General features: G+C 41.1%; 1 protein-coding gene across 4 annotated transcripts in view; it reads left to right on the forward strand.

Annotated features, from left to right (window-relative positions):
- The window catches only part of RAB3B (RAB3B, member RAS oncogene family), a 108318-nt gene that overhangs the window by 15926 nt on the left and 66492 nt on the right, over positions 1 to 25900 (forward strand). Inside the window, exons 3-8 of one of the 4 annotated variants that reach the window (XM_067007839.1) lie at positions 494 to 546; positions 1343 to 1416; positions 3041 to 3110; positions 3889 to 3972; positions 11618 to 11669; positions 12704 to 13859. In XM_067007839.1, coding sequence (XP_066863940.1) covers positions 494 to 546; positions 1343 to 1416; positions 3041 to 3110; positions 3889 to 3972; positions 11618 to 11669; positions 12704 to 13067 — 697 coding nt within the window. In that variant the 3' untranslated portion in view covers positions 13068 to 13859. Of the gene's footprint in view, positions 1 to 493; positions 547 to 1342; positions 1417 to 3040; positions 3111 to 3888; positions 3973 to 4677; positions 6047 to 6070; positions 6925 to 11617; positions 11670 to 12703; positions 13860 to 25900 lie in introns of those variants that run through there. The other 3 variants (XM_059064385.2, XM_067007853.1, XM_067007846.1) reach the window with 3 other exon arrangements.

Genomic DNA, 25900 nt, shown 5'->3' on the forward strand with positions numbered 1-25900 from the left:
AAGAATTGGAAAATACAGGAAAAGTATAGTAAAATCCACAATCCCATTATCCAGAGATAACCTCTATTATGTTTTGGAACATTTCCTTTTAGACTCTTTTCTACATATTTGTATAATTAAAACTAAACTATAGATAATAATTTTATATTCTAGCCTTTAACAGTGTACCAATGAAAAATTTTATTAATGTTTCAGTGGTTATATAACCATAACATTTAGAAATGCTGTAATTTGTTGTTTTCTTCTGCAGTCTTTTCTCCCTAGCTTTAAAGCCCAAATTTCCAGAATTTACTGGAATGTCAGAACTTAGCAATAATTTTGTGGTAATAGTCCACTATTATTGAATAGATTGTCTTAAAATTTTTCTTATTGAAATTATACTATATGAACATCCTTGCACATTAATCTTTGTCTTCATTGGTTGGTCATTTTATTAGAATATATTTCAAGAAGTGGAATTACTAGATTATAATTTCTTCATTTTGTTTTTAAGTGGGTTACCCCTGATGGTGATTATCCATAAGTCCTGGTGTGGAGCTTGCAAAGGTAGGTGCAAATGATCAGACCTCAGATGTGTTCTCAAATATTAATGTTCAAAAAATATTAACACTGACTTTGGCTCAGCACTGCTTATTGCTTGAAGGAATACTGAAGAAATTTATGGTAGAGATACCCTGCCCTCAAGAAATTTGCAGTTGTATTTGCAAGGGGTTGGAGGGTGAGGCAATTAAGATATGGTTATGTAGAATATGGGATTAGGAGCTACAATAGTTGTATGGACAGTTGTATGTAACAGAGAGAGACATGAGGAGTGGTCTTACTGGAGGAGGTGGGAACCAAATTAGAGCCCAGGTTTTCTTACTTTGTGGCCTGTATTCTTTCTGGTATACCAGCCTGCCACTTCCCAGTCAGATTCCTTCTTTTTTTGGTATGCTACACTTAATAAAATCATGTAGGAAAAGAGTGAAAAATTAATGTAAATTGCTAGTTTAATAATATATATACATTAGTGGTAGAGTATTGTTATGCTGTTGTCTTTATTACATTTATTCTTAAATAGATGTTATTAAAATATGTAAAAAAGCCAATAGTAATAATTTTTTGTCAGTATGCCGTTATCTATATTTTATAAATTAGATGAAAGCTTCAGAGAAATAAAGTCAGCCATTTAAGTGTACATAACTATGCAAGTAAATGGCAGAAGCAGGACCAGAATTCAAGTGTCCTGATTTCTGGGTCTTAAGATTAGCAAAAGGGTCAGTTATATGAATCATCTCAGCAAAAAGGGTTTGGGTATGACAATGATGTTTTCTTCTGTTCCCAAATCTTTTCTTCCCCCTAGCTTTAAAGCCCAAATTTGCAGAATCTACAGAAATTTCAGAACTTTCCCATAATTTTGTTATGGTAAATCTTGAGGTAAGACTTCCAGAGTTTCTCCTTTCTGCTGTGATTTTAAGCCTTTACTGTTTTAGAGTTAGCCTCATTGATGGTATAAAATCTTACTCAGCAGAGCTGTCTACTTTTATGTATGTGTTTTTCTCTTGAACTCTAATACTAAGTCTTGCATCAGATATGGTAGAATGCCATCGAGCCCCCATTTGTGGGAGGAAGTAGGAGAAGAAAGATTGGATAAGATGACTAAATTTTAAGGTTCCTTCATTTTTAGCTTATGATTGACATGTTTTTACATCTTTGTGTAACTGAACTAAAGATGTAGTCACATGTGTAGGCCACAATTCTCTGCAAAATATGATTCATTTGAAACCCTACTCTGTGCTGGGCTTATATGTAGAACTTCCTTTTATTTCATTAGATATCCTTTATGTACTTCACATTGACCAGAGATCTTGGAATCCCAAGTCAGAATATCAGATCTTAGAGTTAGAAGGGATTTTTAGGCCATTGATGCTATCCCTGTTTTACTGATTGAGCATCTTAGGCCTGAAGGAGTTAGGTGATTTAGTCAAGGTCATAGAGCCTAACAGGTGATAAGAATAGGTACTATGACCTAACTGTGCTGCCTTTTAGGCTGTACTCTTCCAATGTGGGATGCTCGGATGCTCTGTGATGATACTCCTAGCCCTGTTTCTATAAAATGATGTTTATTTAAACATAGGACTGGAAATCTTCTGAACACATTACCAGTTAATGTTGAGGTAGCTAAGGGATTGCTTATAAAGCTAGTGGATAGTCTGAACTCTGACACACCTCACTGAAGGCAAAGTTGTATTAACTATTTGATATAACTTCTGAAATGGGAATCACATCATAAACGACAAAATTACTGTTGATTTCTATGCATCTAAATGCCTCACCACTTTCTGTGATGAGTTAGAATAACCACTCACAGGAAACAGAAATGTGTTCAGTGAGCATTCTCCAACTTGAGAGATTTCTTAAAAAGAAAGCTAACTGTGTGGTCATGTCTCCTGGGAGAACTATAACTTCACAATTGTACTAAAATGTCAGTGTCATCAATTCATGCATTCAAGAAAAACTGTGCAAGTCAGTGATGTAGGTATTGAGAATCAGCAATGAACACATCAGACAAAGTTCTTTGCTGTCATTAAATTACATATGAGGAATTGAATATGGGGAGGCAGACAAATAAGTAAAATATGTCAGATAGTGGTAAATGCTATGGCTAAAAATGAAGAATGGAGGGGATAGTTTGCAATTTTAATTAGGTGGTTAGAAAACAAGCTGACATTTGAGCAAAGATTTGAAGCAGAAAAAGGAGTGAGCCATGTGGATGAAGGGGTAAGTGTGTCCAGACGGAGTGTAAGAGCAAATACAAAAGCCTGAGTGGGGAGCGTTCCCAGCTTGTTTAATGACAGCAATAGCAGGCAACTTAGTGTGGTTGGAAAAGACTGAACAAGGGGTAGGGCATGATGTTAGAGAAGTGCCCAGGTGGCAGGTGAAGTAGGGCCTCTTAGGCCACTGCAAGGACTTAAGGTTTTACCCTGAGTGGGAGGGGAAGCCACTGAAAGGTTTTGAGGAGAGAGGGAACATGATCTGACTTAAGGTTTTTACTTAATAGGATGAAGAAGAGCCCAAAGATGAAGATTTCAGCCCTGATGGGGGTTATATTCCACGAATCTTGTTCCTGGGTAAGGTGAAAGGTCTTAATCTGGGGATCCGTGGTGCAGAAGGAGAGAGAAATGAATCAAGGCACTGACTCCACCAAGTGAAATTTTATTGGGATGGCTAAAAACAAAAACAAAAACCAGTGTCAAGAGAGAGTGGGGAGTTCTGAATGCCAGAACCTCGGATCTGAAGGAAAACTTTTCCCATTAACTAACTGCTTTTGTAAAAAACAAAACAAAACCCCAAAACTAACTGCTTTTGTGAGCAGTGGGAGAGTAGTGAACATTCATTTATCCATTTAGCAATCATTTGTGCATCAGCCATATGTCAAGCACTGGTAGGCACTACAGGGACTGAGATAAGCCACAGTTCCCACCCTTGACCCTATAGTGAGGCTGAAGCAATGGGATTCTATAACAAGAAAAATGTCTTTCCAGAAACAATTTTATAAAAGATATTGAATGACTACCTAATCTTTGCTCAGCATTCTGCTAGATTCTACAGGGGATATAAATAAAAATATAGTTCCCACCATTATCAAACAGAAAAGAAACATGCCAGCAAGAGGGACCAGCATATACCAAGGCATGGTGGGGAGTGAGGGTGGGGGTGGGTTGTGTTCAGGGAATTACAAGGAATTCATTGTGATTGCAACATAAAAAACAAGGGGTAAGGTGGTGAGGTAATGGGCTGCAAAGATGGGCAGGTCTCATTTTCCAGACGGCCTAGTGTACCATATGGTGCTTAAAGTACCTCTCTGTTGTAACTATTGCAATCCCTCCGCCATTTTGTCTACAACAGATCCCAGTGGCAAGGTGCGTCCTGAAATCATCAATGAGAATGGAAACCCCAGCTACAAGTATTTCTACATCAGTGCTGAGCAAGGTATGGTTATGTTGAGAGGGAAGAGGGAGGGTTGCTGCCAGGTTTCAGTAGGATGAACCACATGCAGGGTCTGTGATGGGAAACTAATTCAATATGTTAGCCGAGCATCTGCTGCATGACTAGCTTTTGGCTAGATGCTGTGTAGGATATAGGAGAGATAAGACTGAGCCCCTTCCCTAGCTTTTTATAATCCAGTTGGGAGCTAACTGACCCACAGGAAGACTGTGAAGAACTGAGGCTTCCAGAAATAGTCACTTGCCTGTGGACCCACAGTTAAAAAGTCACAGAGCCAGGATTTCAGTCCAGAACTTAGTGTTTTTCCACTGCACTAATGCTATTCTTGTGAGAATTCAAAGGAAGGGGAATGCTAACTGTTAGCTGATCTAGTCTGAAAGGTTTCATAGATAGTAAACTGTAACTGGATCTAGATGGATACGGATAAGAGTTTGTCTCTATGGAGAGATATGAAGAGGACATTTCAAGTTACGGAAGCAAGGGGTGTGTGTGTGTAGGGGGGAGTGTAGCCCAGCATGGAGGGGGCGTGAGGCATGCTAGAGGGGATGATGACTGGCTTGGGTCCTAGCCAGCAGAGGAATGCTGAAAGCATCATTCGAGGCAGGGGGAACAGCGTCAGCACCAACACGTGAGGGAAGATTGAAATCTTAAGTGTGTCATGCTGTTTTGTTCTCTAATCCTTGAGCACAGTCATTCCAGAGGGAGAGGTTGGAATTCATGCCATGTACTGTCCCTGTTTTCCTTCGGAATTTCTCCCTGCCATCTGTAAAAGAGGGTTGTTTGCTAAGTTGCTATGTGTCTCCCATTGCCATGCTGCCAGCTTGTTGATCACTTTATGTTCTGGGTCCTTGGAACTCTTATTTCTCAGGATAGGGAGAGGAAAGAGATCTGCAGAGGTTATCCTCTCCTTCCCATGGGTAAGGAGAATGTCATCTTTCCTACCCAAATGCAGATCACTGGAGGTTGGTGTTACAGGGACATTTTCCACATGGAGAAGGGTAGCTGAACTTTAGGTTCCCAACTTTTTTTTTTTTGTTTTTGGCTGTGAGGCTTGTGGGATCTTAGTTTCCCGACCAGGGATTGAACCCAGGCCTACGGCAGTGAAAGCACCTAGTCCTAACCACTGGACCACCAGGGAATTCCCATAGGTCCCCAACTCTTGACCCTTGAAATTCACCTTCCTTTCAGAATTTCATGAAGTTACCACTTCCATCTTGACACCAGCATCATCCTTTAACACATTAGTCCAAGTGTGGACACAGAACCCTTTGCCTGAATTCTCCATGGCTCAGCTGACATGAAACTGGAATATTCAAACCTGGCTTTACTAAAGGCTTGGGCAAAACAAAAGGGATGTAACAAACTATACTACCTGGTTTGCTTTCTGAGATCCACAGACTCTGGCTTAGCCTAACAACTGGCTTGCCATTGTATGGGGAGCCTGTACCAAAGCAGCTGCCCTCCTTGATGCCCAAGATAGATGAGAAGTTTCATCTTCTGTCTGCCCAAGGCCTGCCTTCCAGGTTTCTCCTGTGCCTGAGAACTTGACTTCTTCCGTATGTAGTTGATACTAGATATGACCACCTCTTTCAGTGAAGACCATCCTCCCTCCAAGTAAACACACACACTAACATACCAGTGTAACCTGTAACCTCCACAGGATATGAAATAAATGCAGCGATCCTCCAGAAGAGATGATGGGGGTGGTAGGAAGATGTTTTCTATTCCCTTAGTGTCAAGTGAATATCTACAGCCTGTGACAGGGGTTCAACTCTAATCCTGGAGGGTAAGCCAAAGTAACTACTAACATTTTTTTAAGGCTTCATAGTTTATAAAGCACATTTATTATTCATTCTTTCATTTAATTTTTATTATCTGTGTGAAGTAAGTAGCATCATCTTATTTATAGATGAGGAAACAAATTCAAGAGACTTTCCAGGGCTAAAATCCAGAACTAGATCTTGAATCCAGATCCTGTGCTCCTCTTATATATTCTCCTAAAACATAAAAATCTGTATTGGTTGTCACATGTCAAATATTAAAGACCTGCTTCATACTTTTCCCCTCAACCTTTATTTCACAGTTGTTCAGGGGATGAAGGAAGCTCAGGAAAGGCTGACGGGTGATGCCTTCAGAGAGAAACATCTTGAAGATGAGTTGTAACATGAATGTATCCCTTCTTTCATCAAAGTTACTGTTCTGGAAGGAAGGTAGCAGGGAAGGGAATATTGAGGAATCACTCAGAACAATTAAACCTTGTTCCTGCGTACATGGGAAGGGGCCCTCTCACTGTGGAAGAGTTCTGCTGCCAGAAGCTGGTCTCCATGTTTGTGATCCAGCAGAGTGTGGCAGACTTCCTTCTCCTGTCCCCTCTCACCTAAATGTCTCTGTCATTGAAGGTAAAGAATGACACCTTTTGACACAAAACTTGAGCCATTTGGAGGTTTACTCCTCACACTGCAGTAGTTGAATCTTTCCATTTCCTCCTGCTTTACTCACCTTAGTGGTGAAAAGAGACCAGAAGCATCTTTTTTATAATGTTAAAATTGCAGAAATAGCTTATCATTTAAAACAACAAGTCCTAAAGGTAAATCCGTAATTCTACCCCACCAAGGAGACCAGCCTGTTTCTTCTCTTTTTCTCCTGGGAATAATCTTGGGCTTCTTCCTGAATCCCTTCAACTTCCTTCCTCTTCTCTGGCTTGGCTTCCCTGTTTGCACGCATGCGTGTGCAGGAATGGCTGTGTGCTTTGGACTCAGCCCAGCTGGAAGCATGCTTTCCCCTGTTACTGTTGGAGAAACTCAAAACTTCAAGCCCTAGATGGAGCCATTTTTGTCAAGTCATCAACTGTATTTTTGTACTGGGCTTAACCAAAAAATATATATATATATATATATTAATTGTTCCATTAAACTTTAATAAAACTTGAAAAGGAAATGTGTTGTGATGGCCTTTTTGTTATTGGAGAATGGAGGGAGGGAGATAATTCAGGAAGAAAACTAACCTTGAGGGCCTTATCTAGGAGCTCTATCTAGGATTCCTCGTGCACCTGCACCTTCCACATTCTAATGGGCATCAGAGCTTTTGTCTTCTACTTTTTAAATACCTGAATTCCCTCCTTCCTCACTGTCACTCTTGTACAGGGCAGGCCTTTTCTACTTCCTAGACTATTTATTGTTGCAGCCTTGTAACTTGCCTACTTGCCTCCAATATTGTCTCCTGCAGTTCATCCTCCCTACTTCCCCCAGAGTCATCTTTCCAAAACACAGATGTGACCATGTCACTCCCCTGCTTAAAGCCTTTCCTGCCACCCTCAAGAAAATAATACTAACAGTAGAAAATATTTGGGCCTCAGTATGTGGCAGGCACTCTTCTAAGTGTTTTATGTGTATTATCCCATTTCGTTTGCCTTTAGTCCTAACAGGCCTATGACAAAGGTACTATTATCATTTCCATTTTATACAAGATTTGAGGTGTACAAGGAAACCAAGGCACAGGATCAAGTCAAGATCTTTACCATGCCTTTTAGGAAGCTTCTTCAACATCATTTGTTCCCATTGTCTTTGCATTTTGTGTTGTGGTGACACCAAATTGCTTCAAGTTCCCCTCACAACATGCTCTTTCATGCTTTTTTGTCTTTCCTTGGCTTGTTTCCTCTGCCTAAAACTTCTTTTTACTCATTCTTCACATTTTGATCCACCTCTTGCAGACTTTCCTGGCTTTTCTCAGGAGGATAAAATGCCTCTCTCCCCAATAGATCTATCTTGGCTCAGCACTACATTATATTTTAATTACCTGTTTGCACACCTGTAGCTGTCATCAGGCAGCCATGCTCTAGGGCAGAGCTATTCCTCTGTCCTGTGTACCAAGGTCTCAAAACAATGTACTCTCAAGTGAATTGTCAAGCTCTGTGGTAGGTTCTTTTCACTCATTTTATTTAAATCCCATTAATGGTCCTAATGGATAGGTATTATTAGCCTCATTTTATGGAAAAGGAAACTGGAGAGAGAAGTGGCTTGCCCTCAGTTTCTAGTCTAAATACTGGATTTTAACCACCCCTGTCTTATTCCAAACTCATACTTTTTTCACCACACATTACATTACCTCCTTTATGTTCTAAGGTGTGACTCAGAACAAGAGTTTTCAATCTGGGGTATGTAAAGACTTTACAAGAAATACATGGGCACAAAATCTTTAGTGAATTGATATCCAGGTCTTCATTTTCCCAAAAGTGATTTCCCAGGATTCTTCCAAAAACTAAACAATTACCATATGATCCAGCAATTCCACTTTTGGGTATATACCCAAAAGAACTGAATGCAAGGACTTGAATGGACATTTGCACACCTCTGTTTATAGCATTTTTCATAATAGTAAAAAAGGTAGAAGCAACTTGGGTCCATCAACAGATGAGTAGATTAACAAAATGAGGTATATACATACAATGCAATGTTATGCAGCCTTTAAAAGGAAGGAAATTCTGACACATGCTAAAACATGGATGACCCTTGAAGACATTATGCTAAGTAAAATAAGCCAGTCACAAAAGGACAAATACTGTATGATTCCACTTACATGAGATACCAGTCAAATTCATAGAGACGAAGACTGGTGGTTGCCAGGGACTAGGGGGGTTGGGTGTTAGTGTTTAATGGATACAGAATTTCAGTTGGGAAAGATGAAAATGTTCTGAAGATGGATGGTGGTGATAGAACAATGTGAATGTACTTAATGCTACAGAACTGTACACTTGAAAGTGGTTTAAATGATAAATTTTGTTACATACATTTTACCACAATTAAAAAAGATTTCCCGGGACATGTCATCAAGACGGTTCATTGCCACCTCCCTTATCACTCACTATTCATCTTTCCTCACTTCACAGAAGAAAGGCATACCTCTTACTCTGAATTTTAATATGGTGCATTGCTGTATTATGCAAACACCTCTGGGGTGTCAAACAAAGGTAAATTGAAATAGTACTTAGCTTCCTTGATTAAAGAAAGGCTTCTGTCTTGTACGTAGTTGTCATAAGCGTAGTTTGTCAAGAGTAAAACCTAACATTAGAAATGGGCAGTTTGCACCATTTGGAGATGTTTTGAATTCAGAAATGTTCTAGAGTGGAAGTGATGAAAATTTGCTTCTTCCAGTCCCCAATATTATTAAAGAAGGCATTTCTCCTGAGGGAGAGGTCTAAGAAGAGAAAGAAGTTTGAAGTCATCCAGGTGACAAATTCACGACAGGTCTTCACCTCTTAGAGTTTGGAATTAGTCTTAGAGTTAGGATTTGAAACTAAGATAGTTGTCATACAGATTCATGTTGACATGTTTATTTGACTTGAAAAATGAAGTTATGTTGTTGCCCCTGGGCAAAGACTTGAACAGATACTTCACAAAAGAAGATATAAGAATGGCCAATAAGCATGTGAAAATGTGTGATATTAGGCAACAGATAAATGTAGATTAAGACTATAATGATGAGCTTCCCTGGTGGCGCGGTGGTTGAGAGTCCACCTGCTGATGCAGGTGATGCATGTTCGTGCCCCGGTCCGGGAGGATCCCATGTGCTGCGGAGCGGCTGGGCCCGTGAGCCATGGCCGCTGGGCCTGCATGTCCTGAGCCTGTGCTCCGCAGCGGGAGAGGCCACAGCGGTGAGAGGCCCGTGTACCGCAAAAAAAAAACCCCAAAAACAAACCAAAAAAACCTATAATGAGATACTATTTCCCACCTGCTAGAATTGCTAAAATTAAAAAGACTGTTGATACCAAGTGTAGAGAGGATGTGGAGCAACTAGAACTCTCCAGTTTATTGTTGATGGGAATGTCAAATGGTACAAACAATTTGGAAAACAGTTTGGGAGTGCTTTATAAAGTTAAATGTACACTTACTATGCAACCCAGCAATTACAGGATTATGTGACTTATATAAAACAGAAGTCTACAAAGACAAAAACTTGTACAAGAGGGACTTCCTGGTGGTCCAGTGGGTAAGTCTCCACGCTCCCAATGCAGGGGGCCTAGGTTCAATCCCTAGTCGGGGAACTAGATCCCACACGCATGCCGCAACGAAGGGTTCACATGCCACAACTAAGAAGCCTGCATGCCGCAGCTAAGAAGCATGCATGCCGCAACTAAGAAGCCCGCATGCCGCAACTAAAGATCCTGCATGCTGCAAAGAAGATCCTGTGTGCCGCAACTAAGATCTGGCACAGCCAAGCTAAATATTTTAAAAAAACAAAAATTTGTACAAGAATGATAGAAACCTTATTCATAATATCCAAAAACTGGAAACAACCTAAATGCCTATCAAATAAGTGAATAAATTGTGGTATATTCATACAAAAGGCTACTACCCAGAATAAAAAAAAAACTACTGATACATAAAACAACATAGATGAATCTCAAAAACATGCTGAGTGGGCTTCCCTGGTGGCGCAGTGGTTGAGAATCCACCTGCTGATGCAGGGGACACGGGTTCGTGCCCCGGTCTGGGATGATCCCACATGCCGCAGAGTGGCTGGGCCCGTGAGCCATGGCCACTGAGCCTGCGCGTCCGGAGCCTGTGCTCCGCAATGGGAGAGGCCACAACAGTGAGAGGCCCACGTACCACAAAAAAAAAAAAAAAAAACATGCTGAGTGAAAAAGACCAAAAAAGAGTACATTTATATGAAGTTTTAGAACAGACAAAACTTGTCTGTAGTCTGAGAAATCAAATCAGTTGATTGTGATGCTTACCTAGGTGTATGTATTTGTCAAAACCTATCCAACTGTAAACTCTATATAGGCATTTTACTGTATGTATACGTCAATACATTTGATTTTAGAGATAATGAATTACTTTTGTTTTTGGCTGCACCGTGCAGCATATGGAATCTTAGTTCCCCAAACAGGGGTGGAACCCGTGCCCCCTGCAGTGGAAGCGTGGAGTCAACCACTGGACCGCCAGCGAAGTCCCAATACATTTGATTTTAAAACACTTATTCTGGGGCTTCCCTGGTGGCACAGTGGTTAAGAATCTGCATGCCAATGCAGGGGACACGGGTTCGAGCCCTGGGCTGGGAAGATCCCACATGCCTCGGAGCAACTAAGCCCACACGCCACAACTACTGAGCCTGTGTGCCACAACTACCGAAGCCCACGTGCCTAGAGCCCATGTTTCACAACAAGAGAATCCACCGCAATGAGAAGCCTGTGCACCACAATGAAGAGTAGCCCCCGCTCGCTGCAACTAGAGAAAAAGCCCGCACGTAGCAACAAAGACCCAATGTGGCCAAAAATAAATAATAAAATAAAATAAATTTTAAAATAAAATAAAACACTCCAACTCTCCAAAATGAAGTCTTTTTAAATGAAAGACTGATGTAGCTGATTGACTTAACAGTGAAGACTGACTTGGCCATTTAGCTAATATATAATACTTTTTCCAAAAATTGAATGAAAGACAAGTGTTTCATTAAAATACACTTGAAACACATGATAAGATGAACACAGCTTATCAAAGCATGTTGCATTGGCAAAGATTTTCTTAGCCCTTTTTGTGGCATTTGGGTTGTGTGGTGTACCTCCAAGGCAAGTGAAAATGTTTGAGAGGTAGTTAATAAGTATTTGATGTCTTTGTGGTATACTTTCCAGAAACTGAGAAAGTGAATTACTTTAATGAATGGGTAACAAATTCTTTCACAAGGTAAGTGTTTTCTATTTCTTTGCTTACAGCATGACTAAAAGAGGGCCTAATTGAAGTATCAACTGGTATTTATTTAAAATTTTTGATGTTAGGTCACTTGTGATTTTTTGGCATATAACTCAGTAAGAGTTCAAAGAATTTAATGCTATTTCAATGACAAAACTTCCATTCTCATGTACTTATTTATATGAACATTTCTAAGCATTTACATTTCTAAACGTAATAACTAGTATTAAGAAAAATTGTTCCAAACTTTTAATGTTATTGTACAGCATTGTAGTAACAAGCCTCCCTAAAGTGTTATCTGACTTTCTAAGAGAATACAAATTAGTTTGATTTACTATTTACTGTTAATTAGGGTACACACATTTTACAACTCTATAGAGTTAGATGTCAATTTATAGAAAACTGATAAGAAGCAAATGATTTCTTTCCCAGGGAGTAGATAACCTCAGAGGTTATAGCTTTAATGCCTTTAGGTCATTAACCAGTTTTTTATCTGATTTAATAATCTTATTTCAACTTTGAATTGGTTTTGTCATCTTACTGGTCCTGATTAATAAGTTAAAATTTTGGCATGTGCTTAAAATCTGTCCGAGAATGAAGTTTTTAACATTTTGAGAATACTCTTGATATAAAAAATAGTTAATGCTGAATCCTGTCCCATTCTAGCCATAAGTAATATTCTTCCCACAGATATATGAATGACATTTTAAAAAGTCATGTCACTAAGAGATGCAATTTTAATAAAACTTTACTTTTTATGTTTAATAATTATTAACATTTGTAATATTTATTGTTTTTATTGATATACTGATAATTCTTGTAATGATAATTGAATCTGGAAAAAAACTTTTAACTCTTAGATTTTAGCTTAGGTTCCCCTAAAAGTAGGACCTGAGATGAAGCCTGTACGGGTAATATATTCTAGGAAGAGATTCTCGGGAACAGGAATGAGAGACTGGGGAAAGTGAAGCACAGGAGGGAGAACCAAAATAGGATTTATTATTGAGCTGTTTACCTCTCTGGTCCAGGGTTGCCTCAGAGGAGCTAATTTCCTGGAAGAACGTGGACACAGAGGTGACAAAGAGCCTTGGAAGAGAAATGCAAATCAAAACTACAATGAGATATCATCTCACACCAGTCAGAATGGCCATCATCAAAAAATCTAGAAACAATAAATGCTGGAGAGGGTGTGGAGAAAAGGGAACACTCTTGCACTGCTGGTGGGAATGTGAATTGGTACAGCCACTATGGAGAACAGTATGGAGGTTCCTTAAAAAACTACAAACAGAACTACCATATGACCCAGCAATCCCACTTCTGGGCATATACCCTGAGAAATCCATAAAAAAGAGTCATGTACCAAAATGTTCATTGCAGCTCTATTTACAATAGCCAGGAGATGGAAGCAACCTAAGTGTCCATCATCGGATGAATGCATAAAGAAGATGTGGCACATGTATACAATGGAATATTACTCAGCCATAAAAGGAAACGAAATTGAGTTATTTGTAGTGAGGTGGATGGACCTAGAGTCTGTCATACAGAGTGAAGTAAGTCAGAAAGAGAAAGACAAATACCGTATGCTAACACATATATATGGAATCTAAGAAAAAAAATGTCGTGAAGAGCCTAGGGGTAAGACGGGAATAAAGACACAGACCTACTAGAGAATGGCCTTGAGGATATGGGGAAGGGGAAGGGAAAGCTGTGACAAAGTGAGAGAGTGGCATGGACATATATACACTACCAAATGTAAAATAGATAGCTAGGGGGGAGCAGCCGCATAGCACAGGGAGATCAGCTCTGTGCTTTGTGACCACCTAGAGGGGTGGGATAGGGAGGGTTGGAGGGAGGGAGACGCAAGAGGGAAGAGATATGGGAACATATGTATATGTATAACTGATTCACTTTGTTATAAAGCAGAAACTAACACACAATTGTAAAGCAATTATACTCCAATAAAGGTGTTAAAAAAAAAGAGATAAGGGAATGCAGTTTTAGAGAGGTGTACTCAACCTCCACACGTAGCTGGTTACCACAGCCACAGCAACAGCCAAATGGGGGGAAAGATAAAGAGGCTGTAAACTAGGGTACAAAAATTGTCTAATGTAACTTAGATTCTTATAGTCAAAGAATTTGACTATAAGAATTTTAGCATTTTAATTCCAATTAAATACATAAATTTACTATAGAGAGGTATGATATGGTGATCAATAAGAGACTTTAAGCATATAAATGCATTACATTAGTTTATAATTCTGTGGGTAGAGTGAAAGAAATGCAAGTTCAAGAAGGAAGAGAATAATGTAAAATTTCCAACTGTTAAGAAGAGCCTGTCCATGTATTAGTTTTAAGTGGAAAAAAAATTAAGTGGATAAGGTGCGTATAAAATTCCTGTGGTACTTAGGCTCTAGTGGATACATTTTTTTAAAGTGACATAACAGCTTTTTCTAAATGTTAATATTTACAGTACAACAGTTGTCCTTTGCCGTTATTTAAATGATGAAGCTTTTAGATCTCAAAAGAGTCAACTTAAAAGTACCTAGTTTTCCAAAATTCTTTCAGGGATCATGCAACCGTAGAAGTTTCAAGACTACAGGTTTCAAACATTCTTTACCTAAAGATGCAAACATTTATACAGCACTGTGTGCCAGAAACTGTTCTAAATCCTCCAGTCGTATTAACTCATTGAATTCTAACAACAACCTGATGGATTTTGTTCTATTGCCATCATCATCATCTCTGCCTTATAGATAGGGAAACTGAGGCACACAGTGGGTAAGTATCTTACCTAAGCTAGTGGGATCAGAGTTGGGATTTGAATGTGGGAAATTTGGCCCCTGAAACCATGCTTTTAACTACTACACCATACTAGGCAATTTGTATTCAAGTCAACCAACTCAAGGATTGCATCAATGCCTTATGCTGTGTAGCAAGTATAAATTTTCAAGCCAACTTATAGAGTTACAAAAAAAGAAACATAATTGTCTATTCCAATAACAATTCCCTTTCAAACTGCCATTCTGCCTGAAGACAGAGAAACCACTTACAGCCAGGTCCAAGGTTTTTTAAGTTATTTGAGGTTGAAACTCGGTCAACTTTAGGATTTTTTTTTGTCTCTTTTCTCCTTCCCTGGATGGCATTTAAATCTCAGAGAATTATACAGTGTCATGACATCAGATAAGAGACACTGCTCATGCTAGCATCTTCTGAGGTATAATGCATCCTACCTGGTCCTGGCACATCCTTCCATGAAGGCATCTGCTGAGATGTCTATTTTCCTATCAGCCTCCAGTGGTCAGTCCAAGCACCCTGCTCCTTTATCTTGTCAGCAAGGCCCCTCCAGGTGGCCCTTCCAGCTCCTCAGCACCACTTCTCTTCCCTTCATTGGGTGGGATAATTGGGCTGCTCTCCCATGCCACTCTAGGCCATGAGCATCGGGGCCACTGATCACAGTTAGGCAGCCTCTCCAAGGATAAACTGTCACTGCTGAGTGCCTAACTTGTCAGCTGCAGCAACTAACACTGAACCTCTGGACTCGGTGACACAATCCAGAGACTCCAACAGCAAGGGACCTCGTGTCAGTTTTTGTTTTTGTGTTTTGTTTTTTTTTTTTTTTTGGCTGTGCTGCATGGCTTGCAGGATCTTAGTTCCCCCAATCAGGGATTGAACCTTGGCCCTCGGCAGTGAAAGCACTGGGTCCTAACCACTGGACCGCCAGGGAATTCCCCCTCGTGTCAATTTAATTGCACTGGATTCCTTTTATCCTGGATGAAGCAGCGATCTGATTTTATTGGAAGAGAGTCTTAATCTGGATTTCCCTTCCGCCAAGCTTCTGCTTTGGTACCACCATCTGTGGGCTTGCTGACCATCTTAGTCACCATCATGCTGTCTCACTCAATATTGCCTCTGAAGTGCACTCACTTTATGGTGATGCTTTCATGTGAGATCTGAACTGGGAACTGTTGAGGAAGAGTTGGCAGAGTGTGAGGCCTCCATTTTGCTGGTGTGACTTCGCAGGTGTGATGTGGCTCTGGAGACAAGTATTCTGGCAGCAGCTTCCTGATCCTAGGTTGTAGCTATCGCAGAGTGTTCCAGGAGGACAATGGCTTGCTTATTTCCAGATGGTGACCAAGATGGTGTGATCCCGAAACCATAACCTGGGAGGGCAGATTCCTTCCCGAGTGATGTAAAACTTTCATTTCCCATGTTGGGACAGCCTACGATGTCTTGGAGTCATTCCTTGGGGCCCAGCTTAGTGTTTGTTCCTCTAGTCTGTCAGTGATTTTTTTAGTACCTAATTCCCTGTATTAAATGCTTTCTGATTAAAATAGCTAGCATGGTTCCTATTATCCACAACAGAACCTTGCTTATTATAGTGGTGAACTTCCTAATTAAGATATCATATATACAGGTGTGATTCCAAAGATGTCACTTAGAAGTTCTAGATTTGTAACTGGATGTAGTAAATAATGAGACTTTGGGTTGCACTGCTTTTGGTGAGTGGGTAATTGCATTTTGAGTTGCATTATGTTGAAGTGTTTTTTTCTTTTAAGTGTAAATATGGGTAGGCGGGAAATAATACATTTCAAGTTGGGCAAAGAAATTAGTGTATTATGTAGCCATTAAAAAATTCTTTTTAGGGCTTCCCTGGTGGCGCAGTGGTTGAGAGTCCGCCTGCCGATGCAGGGGACACGGGTTTGTGCCCGGGTCTGGGAGGATCCCACATGCCGCGGAGTGGCTGGGCCCGTGAGCCATGGCCACTGAGCCTGCGCGTCCGGAGCCTGTGCTCCGCAACGGGAGAGGCCACAACAGTGAGAGGCCCGCGTACCACAAAAAAAAGAAAAAAAAATATTTTTAGCCACTAAATTATCCTTCTTAGATTCAAGAAATCCTTCACCTTATAAATTTTGGAGGGAGGCAGAACTCTCTTTCCATTTTAGAAGTTGGAAATACCAGATAATTGCTTTCCCATCTTCCTTTGCAGCTAGACTATAGGCAAATGATCTAGGCGCAGCCAATCAGATACACCTTCCTGCAGCACAGACAACAGCATTTGCAGAAAGGCTGAGTTCTTGGGGCAGTGGTGGTTATAATGCCCACAGTGGTGTCCAGTGTTGGAGGCTAGTGGTTTTCAAGCAGTACAAGTTTAGTACTCAGTGGTGACAGCCATGGTGTCTTCCCCAGCATGTCTGCAATGTGTACCTCAAACCTGGTTCTCCAGCTTCCTTGGGTAGTTTATGATCTAGTCAGTGTTATGTTTTTTTAATTAATTAATTAATTAATTAATTTATGGCTGCATTGGGTCTTCGTTGCTGCACAAGGGCTTTTCTCTAGTTGTGGAGAGCGGAGGCTACTCTTCGTTGCGGTGCGCAGGCTTCTCATTGCGGTGGCTTCTCTTGTTGCAGAGCACAGGCTCTAGGTGTGTGGGCTTCAGTACCTGTGGCACGTGGGCTTCAGCAGTTGTGGCTTGCAGGCTCTAGAGCGCAGGCTCAGTAGATGTGGCACACAGGCTTTGTTGCTCCACGGCATGTGGGATCTTCCCAAACCCGGGATCGAACCCATGTCCCCTTCATTGGCAGGAGTATTCTTAACCACTGCGCCACCAGGGAAGTTCCTAGTCAGTGTTATTTAATAAAGTCTTTTTTCTTACATAAGCTAGAGTAAGTTTCTGTGGCTAGCCACTGTAATTGTCAACAACTGTTGTCTAGCAAGGTTATAGAAACATTTTGCAAAGTATATTCCACGCAATCCCTGCAACACTAGTGTCCCCAGAAAGGCATTCCATGGCTAAATAAGTTTGGATAACAATGTATCTCTTGGAATGATTTATAATTAAAATTAAAATTTTAGAAATTCTGAGAGGTCTCACAGGATATTTTTATTTGCTACTAGATGGAGTGTGAAACCAACACATGGAGGGGGGTGGAAATAATGAGAAAACTGCAGTGAAACATGTTTGGAGCCAGTGGATAAAGTCAACCTCAAATACCACTTTGTGGACTTCAAGATATATGACCTAATATTCCAACAATTTAAGTCAGCTGAAGCTTCGCTTCCCATTACTTGCCATGAAAAGCCATGAAGAACTTCATCTAATATCTTGGCCTCTCATTTATTTGGGCTCCTTCTCATCACTGACCTCCACTCTATCTCAGCCACCAACTCCAATGGTCTCATTATCACTCAAAACTCTTCTACCTTTGAAACCTTGAATCAGAAATTCCATTCTCTGAGCACAACCACCTATCTATCCTTTCAACCTAACTGATCAATATCTTCCATTACACTTTGACCTTATCCAGATCTTCTGATATAACTCCCTCAACTTTGCCCTGGTAAATCTACAGACCTTCCCTGTATCTGTCTCATCTTCTCCTTCTATCCTTTTATTCCAGTGGAAGGGATGATTTCTACTTATCAGGCTAATCCTTCCAATGAACTCTGGAGTCAGCCTTTCCCTGTCCTCAGATTTTTTTTTTTTGCCATAAATGTTTCTCTCTTATATCATCAATCTCTCTTTCTCTATTGGGTTATTCCTATGCAAACTTAAACAAACACTTATTTCTCATCTAAAAACGAACCATCCGTGGACTCTATGTGCCTCCCCAGCCTGACTCACACTGTCAACCTTTCCTAACCTAACCTCATTTTCTCTTTGACATTCTACCTGTTACACTCTGGCTTTGGCCTTCACAACTCCACCTAAATGGTTCCTGTTAAGGTAATGGGAGGAGATATGGAATTGTGAAGTGAATGAGGAAAGTCTGGCTGATAAAATCATTTTTGAAAGTTCTCTTTCTAATTCAGATTTGCATGGATGATACAATCCCCCCATATATTTGATATCATGTGCCAATAAATATTGTGATATGCTGCTGACCAAACTATCATATATTTGTACATTGCTTTAGGACCCCAAAAGGACCACAACTGCTGAAAAAAAGGAAATGGATCCTTGTGAACTTTCTTCCAGTGTTCCTTTTCAAATAGGTCAATAGCACCACCCTATTGTTTTACATGCCAGAAACCTGAGACCCATCCTTGACATCTCCTTCTCTTTATTCCTTAATTGTCAATTACTGTTCATTCTCTGTCCTAAATATTTTTTTAAAAAATCCATTCACTCCTTGTTATGGGCTGAATCATGTCCTCCCCCAAATTAATATGTTGAAGTCCCAACCCTCAACCTCAAAATGTGACTGTATTTTGAGATAGGGCCTTTAGAGAGGTAATTAAGTTAAAATGAGGTCATATGGGTGGGCCCTAATCCAATATGACCGATATTCTCACAGGAGGACATTAGGACACAGACACACACACACAGGTCAGACCATGTGAAGACAGAGGGAGAAGATGGTCCTCTATACGCTAAGGAGAGAGGCCTTAAGAAATCAACCCTGGGACTTCCCTGGTGGTCCAGTGGCTAAGACTCCACGCTCACAATGCAGGGGACCTGGGTTTGATCCCTGGGCAGGGAACTAGATCCCACATGCCACAACTAAGAGTTCACATGCTGTAACTAAGGATCCAGCATGCCGCAACTAAGACCTGAAGCAGCCAAATAAATAAATAAATATTTTTTAAAAAAGAAGAAGAAAGAAAGAAATCAACCCTGATCTCAGAATTCTAGCTTCCAGAACTGTGAGAAAATAAATTTGTTGTTAAGCCACCTAGTCTGTGGTACTCGATGATGGCAGCCCAAGCTGACTAATACACACTTCTTCATCCATATCATCACCACCGTAGTCTAAACCACCAGCATTTGTCACCTAGACTTTTAGTGTAAGATCCATCAGGGCAGGGCTTTTGTTTGTCTTGTTCACTGCTGTATCCTCAAAGCCTAGTATAGAATCTGGCACATGGTAGGTATTCAATAAACATTAATGAGATGGCTAAATAAATGAATAGCTTTTTAGGTGGTTTCCTTGCATCCATTTCCTTGCCCCTCTCTCCACATGTTCTCCGCAGGGACTGCTTTCTTTAGTATAGAATTCTGGTTATGTCATTTCCCTGCTTGAAACTCTTCACTGTCTCTCCTCCATTACTCCCAGGATAAAGTCCAAAATCAATAATACTGTTTAAGTGAGTGGTATAATTTGGCTCTCAAATCTCTCTCCAGCTTCATTGCATGTCATTCTCTCATTCTATCACAAATTCCAGCCACATTTGTTTTCTTTCCATTTTTCAAAGTTCTTCATGGTGTTTATATATGTTATTCTCTCTACTTGGAGTGTCCTTCCCCATATTTTTACCTAATTCATTCTTCAGAAATCCCACGTAAAAGTTGCTTTGTGAAATCTTCCCTGATCATGGCACCAAAATAGGTTTTTCTTTTATATCTCCCATTACTTTTCCTTCAAAACAATGATCACAATGGTAATTATTGATATGGTTAGTTGTGTAATGTCTGCCTTCCTTATCAGAGTGTAAGTTCTGTGAGAATGGGAACTGTATCTATTTTGCTTATTACTGTATTTCTAGTGCTCAGTACCTTCAGCCATGCCTGGTATACCATAAATGAATAATTGTGTTAAAGCATGGGCACTTTTAATTTCCTAGGGCTGAACATTTTATTTTAGCTATCATGTACCAACTGCAAGCCTAAGGTCCAGAAGTAGTACAAAGGAGGGAGTGATTAAATTCCCTCCAAGTGAGGATGAGATGGATACAAGGATGAGTAGGGAGGAGTCTTCTTGATAAAGGAGGGGTATTCAGGAAGGCACTCAATGTAGAAACAAAAGCCTATGCGAAATGCTGAAGTATAAAGCAGTTTTTATACTGCAGACTTACAGTATGTTATTCTGTATGGCCAGAGAAAAGGACCAAGGGGGTTCGTGGTGGGAGATAAACCTAGAGAGAAAAGGACCTGGCTGAATTTGTTAAGGAGGTTGGATTTTATTCTATCATGCAGTAAACATCACCAGCTTTTCCAGTTCTTTCTTTTGTTTAGGTCTGCTTTCTCTCTTACTATCCATGGATATTTGTAAAAGTCATTTAACCTTGCTGAGCTTCAGTCTCCTCTTGTTGAATGGTTGATGAGAGACATGAAATAGTGTATGGAAGGCACTTCAGAAGGTTTCTGGAATATGGTAAGTGCTTACCAAATGTCAGTTCCCTTCCTTTCAGCCCCTATATTCAAGCTGATTTCAGCACCATGACTGCTGGTCAGTCCAGCGAGATTGCAGTTTCCCTTTAGACCACAAGGGGGAGTATGAGACTGAACCTTTGCAAAGGGTCACAGGGCATCTTAAGCATCCCTCAGCAAGCCCTCTGAGAACGAGGAAACAGATGTTTTTCCAAAATTAGAGAGGCAACCTGACTTATTTTATAGAGTTTAAGCGAGTGCAACTGTTCGTAAGTTCCCTAGACATGTATTTGAAGGGAGAAATCATTGGCAAGCATGATATACTTAGTTATGAGTTGTCAGATCCCTTGAATATCCTATTAAGCACCCCCTAATTTACATACATTATCACTTTTAACTGAACTCTCTTAAGGAGCCAATGAAATAATTCTCATCCCCATTTTACAGATGAGTAACCTGTGTGATCAAGAGAAATTCAATCACATAACTAGCAATGGTGAAGGTTGGATTTGAACTTAGACCTCTTTGATTCCAAAGCTTATGTCCTTTTGATTATCCCACACTGGTTTACTTCAATCTCTTTTGAAGTCACTGCTCCAGCTTTCTCTCTGGTGTCCTTGTCCTCTGTATCGTGGAACCTCTGATCCATCTCCATTCTATAAGCTGAGTTCTCTCTAAAGCGTAAATTTGGCCATCTTCCCCCTGGAGAAAGCAGTGTAACAGCTCCACATTGCCCTGATCTTTGAGTCCATCATCCTTAGCATGGCTGCCCAGGCCCTGGCTGACCTCTGGCTCTGACTTCCCCTCCCACCTCACTTGTCACCTGTACTGTGCCCATCCTGTCTGTGCTTCCAGAGACCTACAGTCCCTGATGTTCCCTGAAGCCTTCATATGATTTCATAACTTTGGGCCTTTGCTCATCATGCTGATGCTTCTACCTGGGTTCCTTCTCTGTGAGTTTAACTCCTACTGATCCTTGAAGACTCAGCTTAAGTCTCAACTCTGCATCCCAGGACCTGCCTCCTAGCATGAGGCCTAACTCTGAGGCTCCTCCCCGTTGATGTGTCCCACAGTGAGAAAAGAGCCATGTCTTGCCAAATTCATTAATGTGGCTGATTTTAGTCTTGGCTTCCCCTACTTTCAGTAGCTGAGAAACCATGGGCTACTTATTTCTTCCTCACATCCAGGATGGTATGAATCTGTCCCTACTTCATATGTTTACTGTGAAAGTTAAATGAGATGGTGGATGTAAGAAACCTTTTGTGAATATTTGTATGCCTATTTATTCAGCAAATTTCCCCTGACCCCTTCTAAGAATGATCCAGGAGGTCATGTTGGGTTGCAGTTTGGCCTATGCCTTTGTGAACTCAGACCAGTGGGTCTTACAGCCTGCTATCCTGCACCAGACCCTGAGCAACTTGGGTCAGGGACCATTTGTTATCCACTCGGGTGTACAGCAGGTGCTCAGGTGATATTTGTTGTGTGGGTGAGTGAGTGAACGAATGAATGAGTGAATGGTATTCAAGGTAGTGGGAGAAACTGAGGCAAATTCATGGAGATGTTACGAGCAGGTCACACCCTGGGAACCAAAAGTAGTTTATTCTGTTGGAGCTTAGGGCAGGATGGGGGAGTGTCCAGTAATGAGGCTAGAGGGTAGTTGAGGCCAGACCACAAGAGGCCATATGTGCACATTAACAGATTTAACCTGGGTTAGGAAGAGTCCTCTGCTGCAGTATGGAGTGTGGATTACAGGGGAAGTTTGGAGGCTATCATGGGCATAGGACAGTGAGAAAGCTGTGGCCGTGCAATGGAGAGTTCTCAGGGAGTATCATGGACAGACTTTGGTGAAGGATTGGTAGAGTGGGCGAAAGAGAGAGGGGTGGTGGGTGGGACCTGGGTTCTGAATATTCACATGTTGAATGCTTCGGGTGTGTATGTGTGTGTGTGTGTGTGTGTGTGTGTGTGTGTGTGTCTCAGATTCCTCCCCTGTTGACAGTGGTATGCCCTGATGATGGCGCAGTGTCCTCAGCGTGCATTTTCATTTATTTTACAAATAAAAAGACTGAGGCACAGAGAAGAAAGAAGGAACGATTAGTGTATGAAGTGGTGTTTGAGATACTTATCATTTTTTCTCCTTATCCAAATCTGTTCCCATTCCTGTGGTAGATTGGTTAAAGGCCATTGATTCCTCCCTTCTCTATTCATACCCCTTTGTGATGCGACTTTGCTCTTCTTCTCACTCAGAGCTCTTTGAATCTGGGCTGGGCTTGTGACTCGATTTGGCCAATAGAATGCAGTATATGGGGTGCTATGCAGTGTCTGAGGCTAGGCCTCTAGAGAGATTGTACCTTCTGCCTTGGCTCTCTTGGAACACTGCCGCGAGACCACCACGTAAACTGGTCTGGCCTACCAGTGGATTAAAAGCCGCGTCGGGGGCGGGGGGCTTCCCTGGTGGCGCAGTGGTTGAGAGTCTGCCTGCCGATGCAGGGGACACGGGTTCTGTGCCCCGGTCTGGGAAGATCCCACGTGCCGCGGAGCGGCTGGGCCCGTGAGCCGTGGCCGCTGAGCCTGCGCATCCAGAGACTGTGCTCCGCAACGGGAGAGGCCACAGCAGTGAGAGGCCAGCGTACCGAAAAAAAAAAAAAAAGCCTCGTGGGGAAGAACCATGGCACTTAGCCCTCAGCCAATACTAACTGCCAGGCCTCCGAGTGACCTTCCAGCTGAATGCTGCTCACGAGTGATTCAAGGTAAAATCATCAGATGAATCCACTCAGCCAGCCACAGAATTGTGAGAAATAATAAATTGTTGCTGTTTCAAGCCCCTGAATTTTGGGGAGTGGTTGTTATGCAGCAACAGATAACTAAAACAACTTCTCTGCTCCTGTTACCAGTAAATGGCTTCACTGTCAACCTGGTTGTTTATGCCAATTCCCTTTCCCACACAGCTCACATTTAATCTGCCACCTGGTCCTAAATACAAATCAAATGCCTCTACTTTCCACTTTCCCCACTTCTATGACATGAGTTCTGGTCCTCTTCATCTCTCACCTGGAGTTTTAAAGCAATTTCTGATGGTTCCCTATCTCCTTTCTCCCTGCTCCCTACTCTCCCCATACCATCTATCACACCCACCACAGTCAGAGCTATTCTTCTTATATGCATATGTAACCAGGTTACTCCATTGCTTCAAACCTTTTGCTTGCAAGGTAATTTCCCAAACCTTTAACATGATTTACAAGGCCTTAGGCCATCTAGTCTGTGCCTTTCTTCCCATCCCTGTCTTCTACCACTTCTCTCATGAACCCTATGTTTCTAGAGCTGCTTTACATGTTCTGGTGACTTTCTGGCACCTGCTCCAGCTCCCCTATTATAGGAGGCAACCCACTGAAGGGGTGAGAGAAAAACGCTTGACCTGCCAACATATCTGCATTCCTAGGCTGGCCATGAGGGACTCACACTGGGGTGTAGATCTGAACCTTGTAAAGATTTGAACGTTCCAAGTGCAGTCCACACTTAGGCTACTACCTTTTCTTTTCTTCTTTCTTTCTTTTTTTATATTGAAGTATAGTTGATTTACAACGAGCCTACTACCTTTTCTAAGTGACTGATTCTCATTCAATAAAAAGCATCAATTTTATATTTCATATGAAAACTAGGAGCTAGAGAAGGCTGATTGCTCTGGCAGCTAGAAAAGATTTAAGGTAATTTTGTTTGTAGGACTCTTAACCACAGTGGTGTTCACCAAGCAACCATGATTCTGGGGTTTAATAGAAAGAGCCCTGGACTTGGAGTCAGACAGACCTGGTATCTGGTTCTGCCATTTACCAGATGTGTGACCTTGGAAAGTCACTTAAACTTTCTGACTTCTGTTTGCTCATTTATAAAAAGGGGATGGCAATCCAAACCTTGTATGATTGTATTGAGGACTAAATGAGACAAAAGATGTGAATGAGCCCAGTATATTTTAAGTTCTTAATGATTATAATTGTTAGCCAATCTGATCTAAGACAAAAGGTAGCGCTTTGTCTTTCTTCCTATTCTTACTTGGCTTTTGGATCTGGAAGTGAAGACAGTCCAATATAATATGATTTGTTTTGTATTCTCTCTGGTGGTCACCTGCTAGTCAATAGGGAGGCACAAATGATAAAGCCCAAATGTCAGATATGGCCTCCCTCCCCCTTTAAGATCTAAAAGCAGTGAGCTTGAACCTCGATTTTTACATTGATTTTTACATTTGATAACCCTTGTAAGTTGGAAGACCTCCTGGAGATTTCCACAAATTCCATGAGGGCTTGTGCTCTCTTGGTCTCTGCCTCTACTCTCCTTTTTCAACTCAGAAAAACAAAGCCCATTGCTCAATTTTCCCACTCACTCATCCTTACAACTCCTCTCTCAGAAAGCATTCCTGAGTGTAATGGTCTTTACTGAAGTCTTGAGAGTCACAGAAATTGGTTACATTATATGTGCAACAAACAACTTCTCCCATTTAATGCATTCCAGTGTTTAAACACCCTTTGTACACCTGCCATGGGAGGGTTTCTTCTGACCCTTTATCCATGTAGCACCTACCCTTACAATGATTTTCTTACTCATCATTTTCCTTTCCTCCTCCCAGCTCTCTTTATTACCTCTCTCACCCATATTGCTAAGTGAATTCCAAATTCTTTTCCTTTTTTTTGCACAGAACAAGTTGGTGTCTCCCTTCTCCTCTCACACTTACATATCCACACTCCTCACGGCCCTAAGTAGGACAAAAGGACCTCTGAACACTAGGGTCTATCTTTCTTGGAAGGCAGTTGTGGTTGAGAAAATAGAATTTTTTGTTCTGTTATAAACACGGTGTTTCCTATTTATTGAGGGCTTACTATGTGCCTGTCAGGTGCTTTCCAGTAGCTATCTCATTTTCTTATTTGATCTTCAAAACATTATTGCTCTTTCTACAAATGAGGATGAGGTGCATGTGTCAGAAAAATGGGGTAATTTACATAAGATCATACAGCAGATAAGTGTGTAGAACAAGGATTGAAAACCATATCTGTCTGGCTCCAAGTCTGTGCTCTGTCCACTTTAATACATGGCCTTTCAGGGAAGAAGGAGAAAGTGATGTGAAGACCTGAGGCAATGTAAACACAATACC

This window comes from Kogia breviceps, chromosome 1 (genome assembly GCF_026419965.1).
Source record: "Kogia breviceps isolate mKogBre1 chromosome 1, mKogBre1 haplotype 1, whole genome shotgun sequence".
Classification (NCBI taxonomy): domain Eukaryota; kingdom Metazoa; phylum Chordata; class Mammalia; order Artiodactyla; family Physeteridae; genus Kogia; species Kogia breviceps.